The sequence below is a fragment of the Callithrix jacchus genome, chromosome 5 (assembly GCF_049354715.1).
Source record: "Callithrix jacchus isolate 240 chromosome 5, calJac240_pri, whole genome shotgun sequence".
NCBI classification, from domain to species: Eukaryota; Metazoa; Chordata; class Mammalia; order Primates; family Cebidae; genus Callithrix; species Callithrix jacchus.
Window position 1 is genome coordinate 13,301,866 of NC_133506.1, and position 11,166 is coordinate 13,313,031.

Below are 11,166 nucleotides of genomic sequence, written 5' to 3' on the forward strand. Positions count from 1 at the left end.
TTAGAGGCCAGTGAAGCTAGTGAGTTTAAGTTAAAGCCAGCGCTCATTTACCATTCAGAAAATTGTAGGGCCCTTAAGCATTATGCTAAATCTACTCTGCCTGTGCTCTAGAAATGGAATAGCAAAGCATGAATGACAGCACATCCATTTACAGCATGATTTACTGAGTATTTTAAGCCTACGGTTGAGACCTGCTCAGAAAAAATGATTTCTTTAAAAATGTTACTGTTGATCTGGGCATGGTGTGTCAAGCCTGTAATCCCAGCACTTTGGGAAGCCGAGGTGGGCAGATCACCTGAGGTCAGGAGTTCGAGACCAGTCTGACCAACATGGAGAAACTGCTGTCTCTACTAAAAATACAAAATTAGCCGGGTGGGGTGGTGTATGCCTGTATCCCAGCTAATCAGGAGGTTGAGGCAGGAGAATTGCTTGAACCTGGGAGGTTGTGGTGAGCCGAGATCGCGTTTTTGCACTTCAGCCTGGGTGACAACAGTGAAACTCTGTCTGGAAATTAAAAAAAAAAAACTGTTACTGCTCATTGACAACAAACCTGGTCTCCTAAGAGTTCTGAGGGAGATATACAAGAAAATTAATATTGTTTTCATAGCTGCTAATGCATCCATTCTGCAGTCCTTGTTATTTTGACTTTCAAGTCTTATTATTTAAGAAATACATTCCCTAAGGCTATAGGTGCCATAGATAGTGATCCTCTGATGGATCAGTTCTAGATGCCATTAAGAATATTGGTGATTCATGGGCGAAAGTCAACATACCACCATTAATAGGATTCTTGGGAGAAGTTGATTCCAGCCCACATGGATGACTTAGGGGTTCAAGACCAGTGGAGGAAGTCACTGCAGATGTGGCAAAAATAGCAAGACAGCTAGAATTAGAAGTGCAGCCTGGGGATGTGAGTGAATTGCTGCAATCTCACAATAAAACGACCTGAGTTGCTTCTTAAACAAAAGAGGTTTCTAGAGATGAAATATACTCCTGGTGGAGATGCCACGAACACTGTTGAAGTGTTTAAAATACTAAACAGAGGATTTAAAATACTAAACAGACTTAGTGGTTAAGGCAGCCACAGGGCTTGAGAGGATTGACTTCAATTTTGAAGGAATTGTAGCGTGAAAACAGCCATAGAAAAGATACAGACTAGTGATTGTGAATATATTTTGAAAGAAATTAAATAGCAGTGCATGGTACAGAGAAATCTTTTGTGAAAGGCAGTGTCAATTAATGTGGCAAACTTCATTGCTATCTTATTCTAAGAAATTGCCACAGCCACGCCAGCCTTCAGCAACCACCCTGATCAGTCAGCAGCTATCAGCACAGAGGTAACACCCTCTACTAGCAAAAACATTGATTCATTAAAGGTTCAGATGATCATTAGCATGTTTTAGCAATAGGGTATTTTTAAATTAAGGGGTGTGGCCGGGCACGGTGGCTCAAGCCTGTAATCCCAGCACTTTGGGAGGCCGAGGCGGGTGGATCACGAGGTCAACAGATCGAGACCATCCTGGTCAACATGATGAAACCCCGTCTCTACTAAAAATACAAAAAATTAGCTGGGCACAGTGGCACGTGCCTGTAATCCCAGCTACTCAGGAGGCTGAGGCAGGAGAATTGCCTGAACCCAGGAGGCGGAGGTTGCGGTGAGCCGAGATTGCGCCATTGCACTCCAGCCTGGGTAACAAGAGCGAAACTCCGTCTCAAAAAAAAGAAAAAAAAAATTAAGGTGTGTGTGTGTGTGTGTATAGACAATGCTATTACTGTACACAATAGATTACAATATAGTGTGGCTACAACTTTTATATGTACTGGAAAACTGAAAAATTTGTGTGACTCACTTTACTGCAGTATTAGCTTTTTTGCAGTGGTTGGAACAGCCTTCAGTATCTCTGAGGTATACCTGTATTTATTTAAAAAAAAAAAAAGCCTCTGCATTGTGTCTGTTTCCTTCAGATTCTATTTTTTGTTTGTTTTTGCCTCTCTTTTATGATGGAGACTTTATTGAAGTGCATAGTGATCCTTGGCTACTGACTTATATTTGAATGAGGCATGAAAAATTCATTGAGAGCTCCCTAGGCACTGGCGTAAAGGGCCTGAATTCTCAGTATCTTTAAGCCTGTTGTGTAGATCCTAGTTCTCCATCTGCTGCTTGGGGATTATGGAGGCCTTCGCACTAGGGTTTTGGGAACTAAGCTGTGGGAGAAGCCTGGGTTCTCAGTGTTCAGTATGTAGACCTCTGCTTGATCCCTACTGCACTCCAGTGGCCCTAGGTTCAGAGATTAACATGTGGACTGGGGGATGGTAACTTTTCCTGCAGATGGCCAGATAGTAGTCAATATTTCCTGCTTTGTGAGTGATTGATCTCTGTCACAACCACTCAACTTTGCTATTGTAGCATGAAAGTAGTCATAGAACATATACAGTGAATGTGAATGTATTCCAACACAGTTTTACTTATGGACACTGGAAATTGAATTTTTCTTTTTTTTTTTTTTTGAGGTGGATGGAGTCACGCTCTGTTGCCTATGCTTGTGTGCAATGGTGCAATCTTGGCTCACTGCAACGTCTGCCTCTGGGGTTCAAGTGATTCTCCTGCCTCAGCCTTCCAAGTAGTTGGGATTACAGGCACGCACCACCATGCCCGGCTAATTTTTTGTATTTTTAGTAGAGATGGGGTTTTGCCATGTTGCCTGGCTGGTCTTGAACTCCTGACCTCAGGTGATCGACCCGCCTCAGCCTCCTGAAGTGCTGGGATTACAGTCGTGAGCCACTGCACCCAGCCTGGAAATTGAATTTTGTAGAATTTTCATGTGTCTTGAAATACTGGTCTTCTGACTTTTTTACCCTCAACTATTACAAAATGTAAAAATCACTCTTAGCCTCAGGGAGCCATAGCCTGGTATAGAAACCTAGCAGAAAGGTGTTAGGGAATGCTGGACTTCTTGAGTTTCTCTGCTGAAGTTGCTTCTCATGGGAATTCCTTTCTGAAGGACGAGGTTTCGGCTCTCACCACCCTGTTACTAATAAACTTAGTTAAAACTTTGAATCTGTCTCTTCTCATTCTCTTTGCGTTTTTATATCCTTTTATTTCTTTGCTATTATTTTAGGAGAGTTTTGGAAAGTAGAGTGTTGCATGTATGCAGTCTTGCATGTTCGTACTTTTATGCTGGATTTTTTAAAAGTCACATCTACCTTCATTTTAATTGCTTTGTTTCTCAAAGAGTAAGAAATAGCTTCTGCAGGACTGGAGATCAAAAAATTTTTTTGCTTTCTTCCTTACCTAAAATAATACATCATTCGGCCTCTTCATCTTTTTATGGGATGAGGAGAAGGATGAAAACAGATTCTTTGGCTTACTGTGTTGATTAGAGAGTAGAAGGCAAATCCAAGTTAATTTCTACTTAGATTTATTTGCATTGAATAGATCTATGTGTATTTGTTCTGCCACATTTTTTGTATTATTGTATTATTTCTGGTTTATCATATCATAAATTCTTATTTCTTTTTTAAATCAATTTTTAGAATATTCTGTTAAATTTATTGTTTTCAGTGCAATAACCTATGGTGTTGACATTAACCATTTTTAATGTATAAATATTTTATGAAATATTTCTCTTTAATACTAATAAAACTTATCCATGATGTCTGGCTTCATGGGCTATGTGATCTCTGTCACAGCTACTCATCACTGCTGTTGTAGTGTGAAAGCAGCCACAGAAAACATATAAATTAGTGAGTATGAATGTGTTCTAATAAATTTTTACTTACAGACACTGGAAATATCATTGCAAATATTATCTGTGTTTCAGACAGAGTTTGCAAGTAGGGAGAAAAACCTGGAGAAATCCTTGACCCATTTTACACTGTCCTACCCCTCACTATCTTACTCTAGTAGGCAAAATGAAAGCTGTTTTAACTCCAGAAGAGGAGGCCAAGAGAGAAAGCTAGGATATTGGATAAATTTTTTTAACCATAGTAGGAGACCGCGTCTTTCAGTTGGCTGAAGCCTTCAAGACCAGCTGGTGCAGAAATGTTCTAGGATTGCTCTACATAGGAGTCACCCAGAGGAGAGCTTTCATCTGGGCTTTTACTGAGCTCACTCAAGGTGATTTTTAGATGGGCAGTCAGTTTAGGGAACCCTTGATTTTTTTTTTTTTTAATAGCTCTTTCCCCTACCAGACTGTTACAGATGGTAAACTGAGTCCAGAAATGCTAATTGTTAGGTCACACTGTTGATTTGGAACCTAATACACTGTCCCAAGCACAGTCGGAATTCCATAGGCTACATTCCTGGTTAAATGCAGTCTTGGATGTGTTCTTCCATGTATACTATACATAGATTTTAATTTGCATGGGCGCGATCTCAGCTCAACACAATCTCTACTCCTTGGTGCAAGTGATTATCCTGCCTCAGCCTCCTGAGTAGCTGGTGTTACAGGCATGCACCACCACACCTGGCTAGTTTTGTATTTTTTTTTTTTTTTTTGAGACGGAGTTTCACTCTTGTTACCCACGCTGGAGTGCAATGACGCAATCTCGGCTCACCGCAACCTCCGTCTCCTGGGTTCAGGCAATTCTCCTGCCTCAGCCTCCTGAGTAGCTGGGATTACAGGTACGCGCCACCATGCTCAGCTAATTTTTTGTATTTTTAGTAGAGATGGGGGTTTCTCCATGTTGATCAGGCTGGTCTCGAACTCCTGACCTCAGGTGATCCTCCTGCCTCGGCCTTCCAGAGTGCTGGGATTACAGGCATGAGCCACCACGTGGGTTTGCTGCAGTTTAAAAATATGATTGTTGTTAGATTTTGCCAGCTAATGATTGCTGCAGAAAAGTTTGTTTTACAGGCACAAAAATGTTCTTAAAAATTATGCCTTGCTGTTTTCATGGTTGGCTCATACAGCCATATCTTGTTTGCTCCAAATGCCATGACTTCAGCGGATAAGCATTTTTTTCCTTGGAATAATACTATCTATCAAGGACTAGGGCAAAGATCAACACTTTCATCATAGCTATGACCAGCAGAGATTTAAATTTTAAGTCTTTAATTAATTAGAGATTTTCTTCAAATTGCAGAGCCAGTTGAACGTCAATATTGGAGAGGACCATAAGTACAGCCTCCAATAATTCACAAAAGATTTGTTTGAAAGTACTATGGAAGGGATGTTCGTGATCCTTTTTATTTTTATCTTTATTTATTTGAAACAGTTTGAACAGTGTTTGAACTGAGTATTTGAACTCAGGGGTTTTTTTTCCCCCCTTTTTAAAAATAATAATTTTTTTTCCTATAAAAGATATGTTCACAGTTAAAAACTTTCTGTGGTGCAGAAATAAATAAAATGAAGCAAGTTATCTACTGTCTCATTCCCAATCAGTAAGGGAATAGGGGTTCCTTGGGTATTTATTGTAAAATATCCTTCTATTGCCTATGGCTCTGGGACCATGTTGTAAAATCTGAGGAATAATGACAAAACTGCTGACAAGTTGAATTCGTTGAATGGGCAAGGAGCAAAATCACAATTCCTGGTAAGGAACTGGCTGGATAAGTATGAAATATTTCTGGCTGGGCACGGTGGCTCATGGGCATGTAATCCCAGCACTTTGGGAGGCTGAGGCAGGCAGATCGCTTGAGCTCAGAAGTTTTAGACTAGCCGGGGAAACATGGTGAAATCCCTCCTCTACAAAAAATACAAGTTAGGCGTGGTGGTGTACACCTGTGTTCTCAGCTACTTGGGAGGGTGAGGTGGGAGGATTGCATTGAGCCCAGGAGGTCAAGGCTGCAGTGAGCCATTATTGTGCCACTGCACTCCAGCCTGGGCAACAAATCAAGGCCCTGTTTCCAAAAAAAAATTGTTTCTCTACTAGTTACACATAACAGCAAATTTTACTCTTCCGAGAATATGCAGAACAAGCAATCAAAGGTCCTGAGATTCCAGAGGAGTTTGAGGCCTCCCACATCCTCCACCTCTTTATCATCTCTTTCTGTGTAATTCTGAATATGGTGATCTTTTTTCAGATGTACAGAGCTGAGAAGTAACAAAGGAGGAGATAGCGCTAATTAGAGCTGATGCTGATAACTGCAGACTAGTAGCTTAAAAACATGCAAGAAAAAAAACAAAACAAAAACAGTTGAGAGGATCAGCATACTGAAAGACAGATACAGACTTCAAAGCCATAGTCTGTACTTCACTTTGTTTTGAGGGTGGGTTAAAGAATATAAAAATCAGTGGTTTGCTATAGGGGACCCTAAACCATTGATGGATATTCATTATACAATTTCTATTTTTGGCTGGGCACAGTGGCTCACGCCTGTAATCCCAGCACTTTGGGAGGCCAAGGCAGGCGGATCACCTGAGGTTGAGAGTTCAAGACCAGCCTGGCCAACATGGGGAAACCCTGTCTCTACTAAAAAATACAAAATTTAGCTGGGTGTGATGGCAGGTGCCTGTAATCCCAGCTACTTGGGAGGCTGGGGCAGGAGAATCGCTTGAACCTGGGAGGCAGAGGTTTCGGTGAGCCGAGATTGTGCCATTGCACTCCAGCCTGGGCAACTAGAGTGAAACTCCATCTCAAAAAAAAAAAAATTCTATTTCTGGAAAACAGCAGTTTGTGGTAAGGCTGAATGAGATGTTATTGTATTCATAATGTATATTCGTAATTTTCAGAATCCCAATTAAAATTATTTTATGTTTGATTTTCAGTTCCACTTACTTATATGATCATTTCAAGAGATGTAATGTTGATTGCTGCTGTTTTTTATGTCAGATACCGAACTCTTCCAACACCAGTGAGTTTGTTTTCAAAAAATATTCTTTTAGCATTACTTACGATTTAAGGAAAAAAAAATATTTTTTAAGTCAACCTCTTCAATTGATGGCACACAAAACCAGGCCAGCCAGCCCTTATCACTAGAAGCAGATTCTTTAAAGGTGTTTCACATAGGTCCAAGCCATATTGTTGTCTAATTTAACCTCTACCATGGATAGTCTAGAACTGGTTTTACAAATCACAGTTGTATGAACATGGGATGATTTGTTTGCATGTTTATTCACGAGCTCTATAAATATTTGGGCACATACACATAGCATATTAACCTCTTTGGCCCCCAATCTAGTGAAAATAGAGCAATATTTTGTTCATTTTATTTTTTAATTAAAAAAAATAGTGAATATGGAATTTTGAGTTTAGTATAATTTTATAAAGCAAACTTTATAAGTATTGTGTTTGAATTTTACAGCAATTGAGAAATAGTTATACATTTTTAAAAATCAATTTTCAGCATATATTGATTGTATGATTTATAAAATTATGTACCTAAATATAACAAAATGTCTATTTTAAATAAAATGACTATTTTAAACGATAAATTAAATACTTAATTTTTTTTAATCCTCTGCCAGCGAACACTTGCCAAGTATTTCAATCCTTGCTATGCCACTGCTAGGTTAAAACCAACATTCATCAGCAAGGTAAGAGAATGCAGTGTTTTCTTAATTTATTCCTTTGTATATTTTTATACTAGATATAAACCTCAGTCAAGAACAGCTGAAAATGAGACAAATTTAAATGCAGTGCATATAGAGGCTAGGGAGTGGTGTTAGGCAGGCAGCTGTAACCCGGTTCTTTTGTCTTCCATTACACTATAACATGACATCCCTCAGCATGCTTGCTGTTCATCTACAATATCGCTGCCCAAGAAGCTGGCATTTACAGGTGAGCACACACAAAAGGGTCAAATTCACTAATGGACCCATCCATGTTTTTTGGATCATCCTTATACATGTTGTGCCTTGGTGGTGGTCTGAGAGTTTAAGCTCTGAATGAGGTAATTGGGCCACTGTTTAGGGAAAGGGAATTGAAATGTAATTGCTGCTTTTTTTTTTGAGACAAGGTCTTACTGTGTTGCCTAGGCTGGAGTGCAGTGGTGAGATCCCGGCTCACTTATAGCCTTGAACTCCTGGACTCAGGTGGTCTTCAGCCTCCCAGGTTGTTGGGATCACAGGCACACACCACTGAATCAGCTAATTTTTAACTTTTCTATAGACATGGGGTCTCACTTTGTTGCCTGGGCTAGTATGGAACTCCTGGCTTCAAGTAATCCTGCCTTGCCTTCCCAAATTATTGGGATTACAGGAGTGAGCCACCAAGCTTGGCTGTAACTGCTTCTTGGTTGAGTTTCACAGATTGTGAAGAGTCCCTTGTGGTTTCACTGCCTCCCTCCCTAAGGTAAAAACACTAAATGGCCTTTCATTTTCAGGATTGACAAGTAGAAGGGATAGGAGAAAGTTTTGGTCATTAATAAACAACTGCTACTCTTAGTTGTCCATTCTGTTTTCCTGAGCATTCAGAACAAGTATATGCCAGTCTTTGCACACCACAAGGATACTATTAATGCTTCTCAAGCCATATCTGTTTTTTAGTAGCTTTGATAAGTTTGCTCAAATCATTCTTTTTTCCCATCTTTAATGTCAAGGATTTAATAGTTTAAGAATGCTCATTATTTTTAGGAGAGAGGGGTGATTGCTTTTATACAGAACTCCCTGAGGTGGACTTTTACCTACATGCACAGGGTTTTTTTGTTTTTTTTTTCAAGTGACTTGTATTTATATCAAGTATAGCAATTTGAGTGTAGCAGTATATGGAAAGTGGCTTAAAGAGGTACAGGGCAAGTACCTTATACTTACAGGAAGTTCTTTAGATAAAATTATGTATGTATGTATGTATGTATGTATGTATGTATGTATGTATGTATGTATTTTTGAGATGGAGTCTTGCTGTCTTGGCCAGGCTGGAGTGCAGTGGCTCAATCTTGGCTCACTGCAACCTCCGCTTCCCAGATTCAAGCTATTCTACAGGTGCGTGCCACCACACCCAGCTAACTTACTGTATTTTTAGTAGACATGGTGTTTCACCATGGTCTCTATCTCCTGACCTCGTGATCCGCCCACCTCGGCCTCCCAAAGTACTGGGATTACAGGCATGAGCCACCTTGCCCAGTTATATTTTATTTTATTTTTGAGACAGATTTTTGCTCTTGTTGCTCAGGCTGGAGTGCAGTGATGTGATCTCCGCTCACTGCAACCTCCACCTCCCGGGTTCAAGCAATTCTCTTGTCTCAGTCTCCCAAGTAGCTGGGATTGCATGTGTCACCATGCCCAGCTAATTTTTTTTGTTTGTTTTTTTTAGTAGAGATGGGGTTTCACCATGTTGGTCAGCCTAGTCTCGAATTCCTGACATCAGGTGATCTTCCCACCTTGGCCTGCCAAAGTGCCGGGATTACAGGCATGAGCCACTGCGCCTAGCTATTAACTGTTTCTTAAAATGAAGCAGAATCCTTGTCATTAGGCTGCTTGAATGGGTGATAGAACATTTGTCTGCTTCACCCGCTTTTTCATGCTTTCAGACTCTTCCATGGAATGCTTCTCATGATGACAGAGGGAGTCTCCAGTATATTTCTTGCTCAGTTTTCTTTTCTCTCCAGTGCTGTTTTTTAGTGTAGGGAAGACTACTCATTTCTTTCTCAAGAGAGGCTCTTTTATGGAGATGAGTGCCTTTTCTTTGAACCAGGGTCTTGCTCTGTCTGCCCAGCCTTGAGTGCAGTGGCATAATCATAGCTCACTGCAGCCTTGACCTCCCAAGTCCAAGCTATCCTCCTACCTCAGCCTCCCAAGTAGCTGAGAGTACAGGTGGATGCCACCATGCTTGGCTAATTTTTAAATTTTTTTTAGAGTTTGCATCTCGCTGCGTTGCCTAGGCTGGTTTCAAACTCCTGGGCTTAAGCAGCAGTGCTTCTGCCTCAGCCTCCTGAAGTGCTGGGATTGCAGGCATGAACACTCCATCTGTCCTGGGATGAGTACATTTTAATGTTTTTCTCTTCTTTTTCTCAGAACATGCCACTTTAACATTTTAGTTTTCTAACCTCACAAGGTTTGACAGGTACACAAGTGAAAGGAGCGTTTTATAAGGCCCCAGGAAATCTAGGTTCCAGCTTTGGTTCTGTTGTGGGCTGACTGCAGGCAGGTCACCCAACTCATTACCCTTTTATCCATGAAGAGGTAGCTTAATTATTTCCATATTCTATTTTAATGGGCAGTTGGAAAAAAGGCAAATAATTTTGCAACATTTTTGAGTTGCCATAGGAATTTAAGGTAGTGGTAATTTCTGACAGTTGTCATTACTAAAGGGCAGCTGTGCCCTTAGTGAATTTGACCCTTTTGTGTGTGCTCACCTGTAATGCCAGCTTCTTGGGCAGCGATATTGTAGATGAACAGCAAGCATGCTGAGGGATGTCATGTTACAGTGTAATGGGCTGTGCTTTTGTCTTGAAAGCTTGAAATAGGGTCCAGTTGGCACTATTCATTTAGAACTTTTTCTTTTTTTTATTTAGGTAAATACAGCAGTCCAGTTAATCTTGGTGGCAGCTTCTTTGGCAGCTCCCGTTTTTAACTATGCTGACAGCATTTATCTTCAGATACTGTGGTAAGCTAAATTTAGAATCACTTGCTTAGAATGTCAATAGAATGACTTCCTCTGGTAGCCCTAGAATGACCTTATTCTTACAGCCTCTATTGAACACTGACTGGATAAAGCTGTGGCTATGTTCTGTGATTGATACCATTCTTAAGAGACTTCCTGCCAAGTATGGGATGTAGAAGTTAGCTTTTATGCAAATTAAAAGGGATAAAAAGTACTGATAATGTGTTAAGGTTTTGGAGGAGGAAGAGATAACTTTGTAGGAAGAAGAGGGAAAGTTTCAGGGAGGAAGTGGCATTTGATGCATGAAGCGTAGGTGGACTGTGTAGGAAGAGACTGAGAGGAGGCCACTAGGTGAAAGACAGGGCCTAAGCCAAGGCAGAGGGTAGGAGAGTGGGTAGGGAAGTGGAGTGCAGCCTGTTGAAAGGAGTGTCGTAGGAGGGAAAACTGGAGAAAGGAGCTGGAATTTTATTATATTAATTGCTTATTTATCATCTTAAAACTGTGTCAAATTCAAGCTTTCAGAGTTCAAAATGTGTCACCTTGATACTGGAGAATTATATTTTGGCAAACTTTTAACTAGAATTCAAATTATCTTGCTTGGTGCAGTCTGGACCAGAAAGTGGTGGCTAATCACAGTCAGTTAAGCCAGGCAATCTTTAAAAAATGACAACTACTCTAAAC

The 11,166-nt window shown here is 40.4% G+C and overlaps 1 protein-coding gene across 6 annotated transcripts in view; it reads left to right on the plus strand.

Moving 5' to 3' along the window:
• CRLS1 (cardiolipin synthase 1) overlaps nucleotides 1-11,166 on the plus strand; it is a 33,982-nt gene that overhangs the window by 17,884 nt on the left and 4,932 nt on the right. For all 6 annotated transcript variants that reach the window (XM_008995727.5, XM_002747341.7, XM_054255209.2 and 3 more), the window contains exons 4-6: nucleotides 6,711-6,796; nucleotides 7,410-7,478; nucleotides 10,397-10,488. In XM_008995727.5, coding sequence (XP_008993975.1) covers nucleotides 6,711-6,796; nucleotides 7,410-7,478; nucleotides 10,397-10,488 — 247 coding nt within the window. The remainder of the gene's footprint in view (nucleotides 1-6,710; nucleotides 6,797-7,409; nucleotides 7,479-10,396; nucleotides 10,489-11,166) is intronic.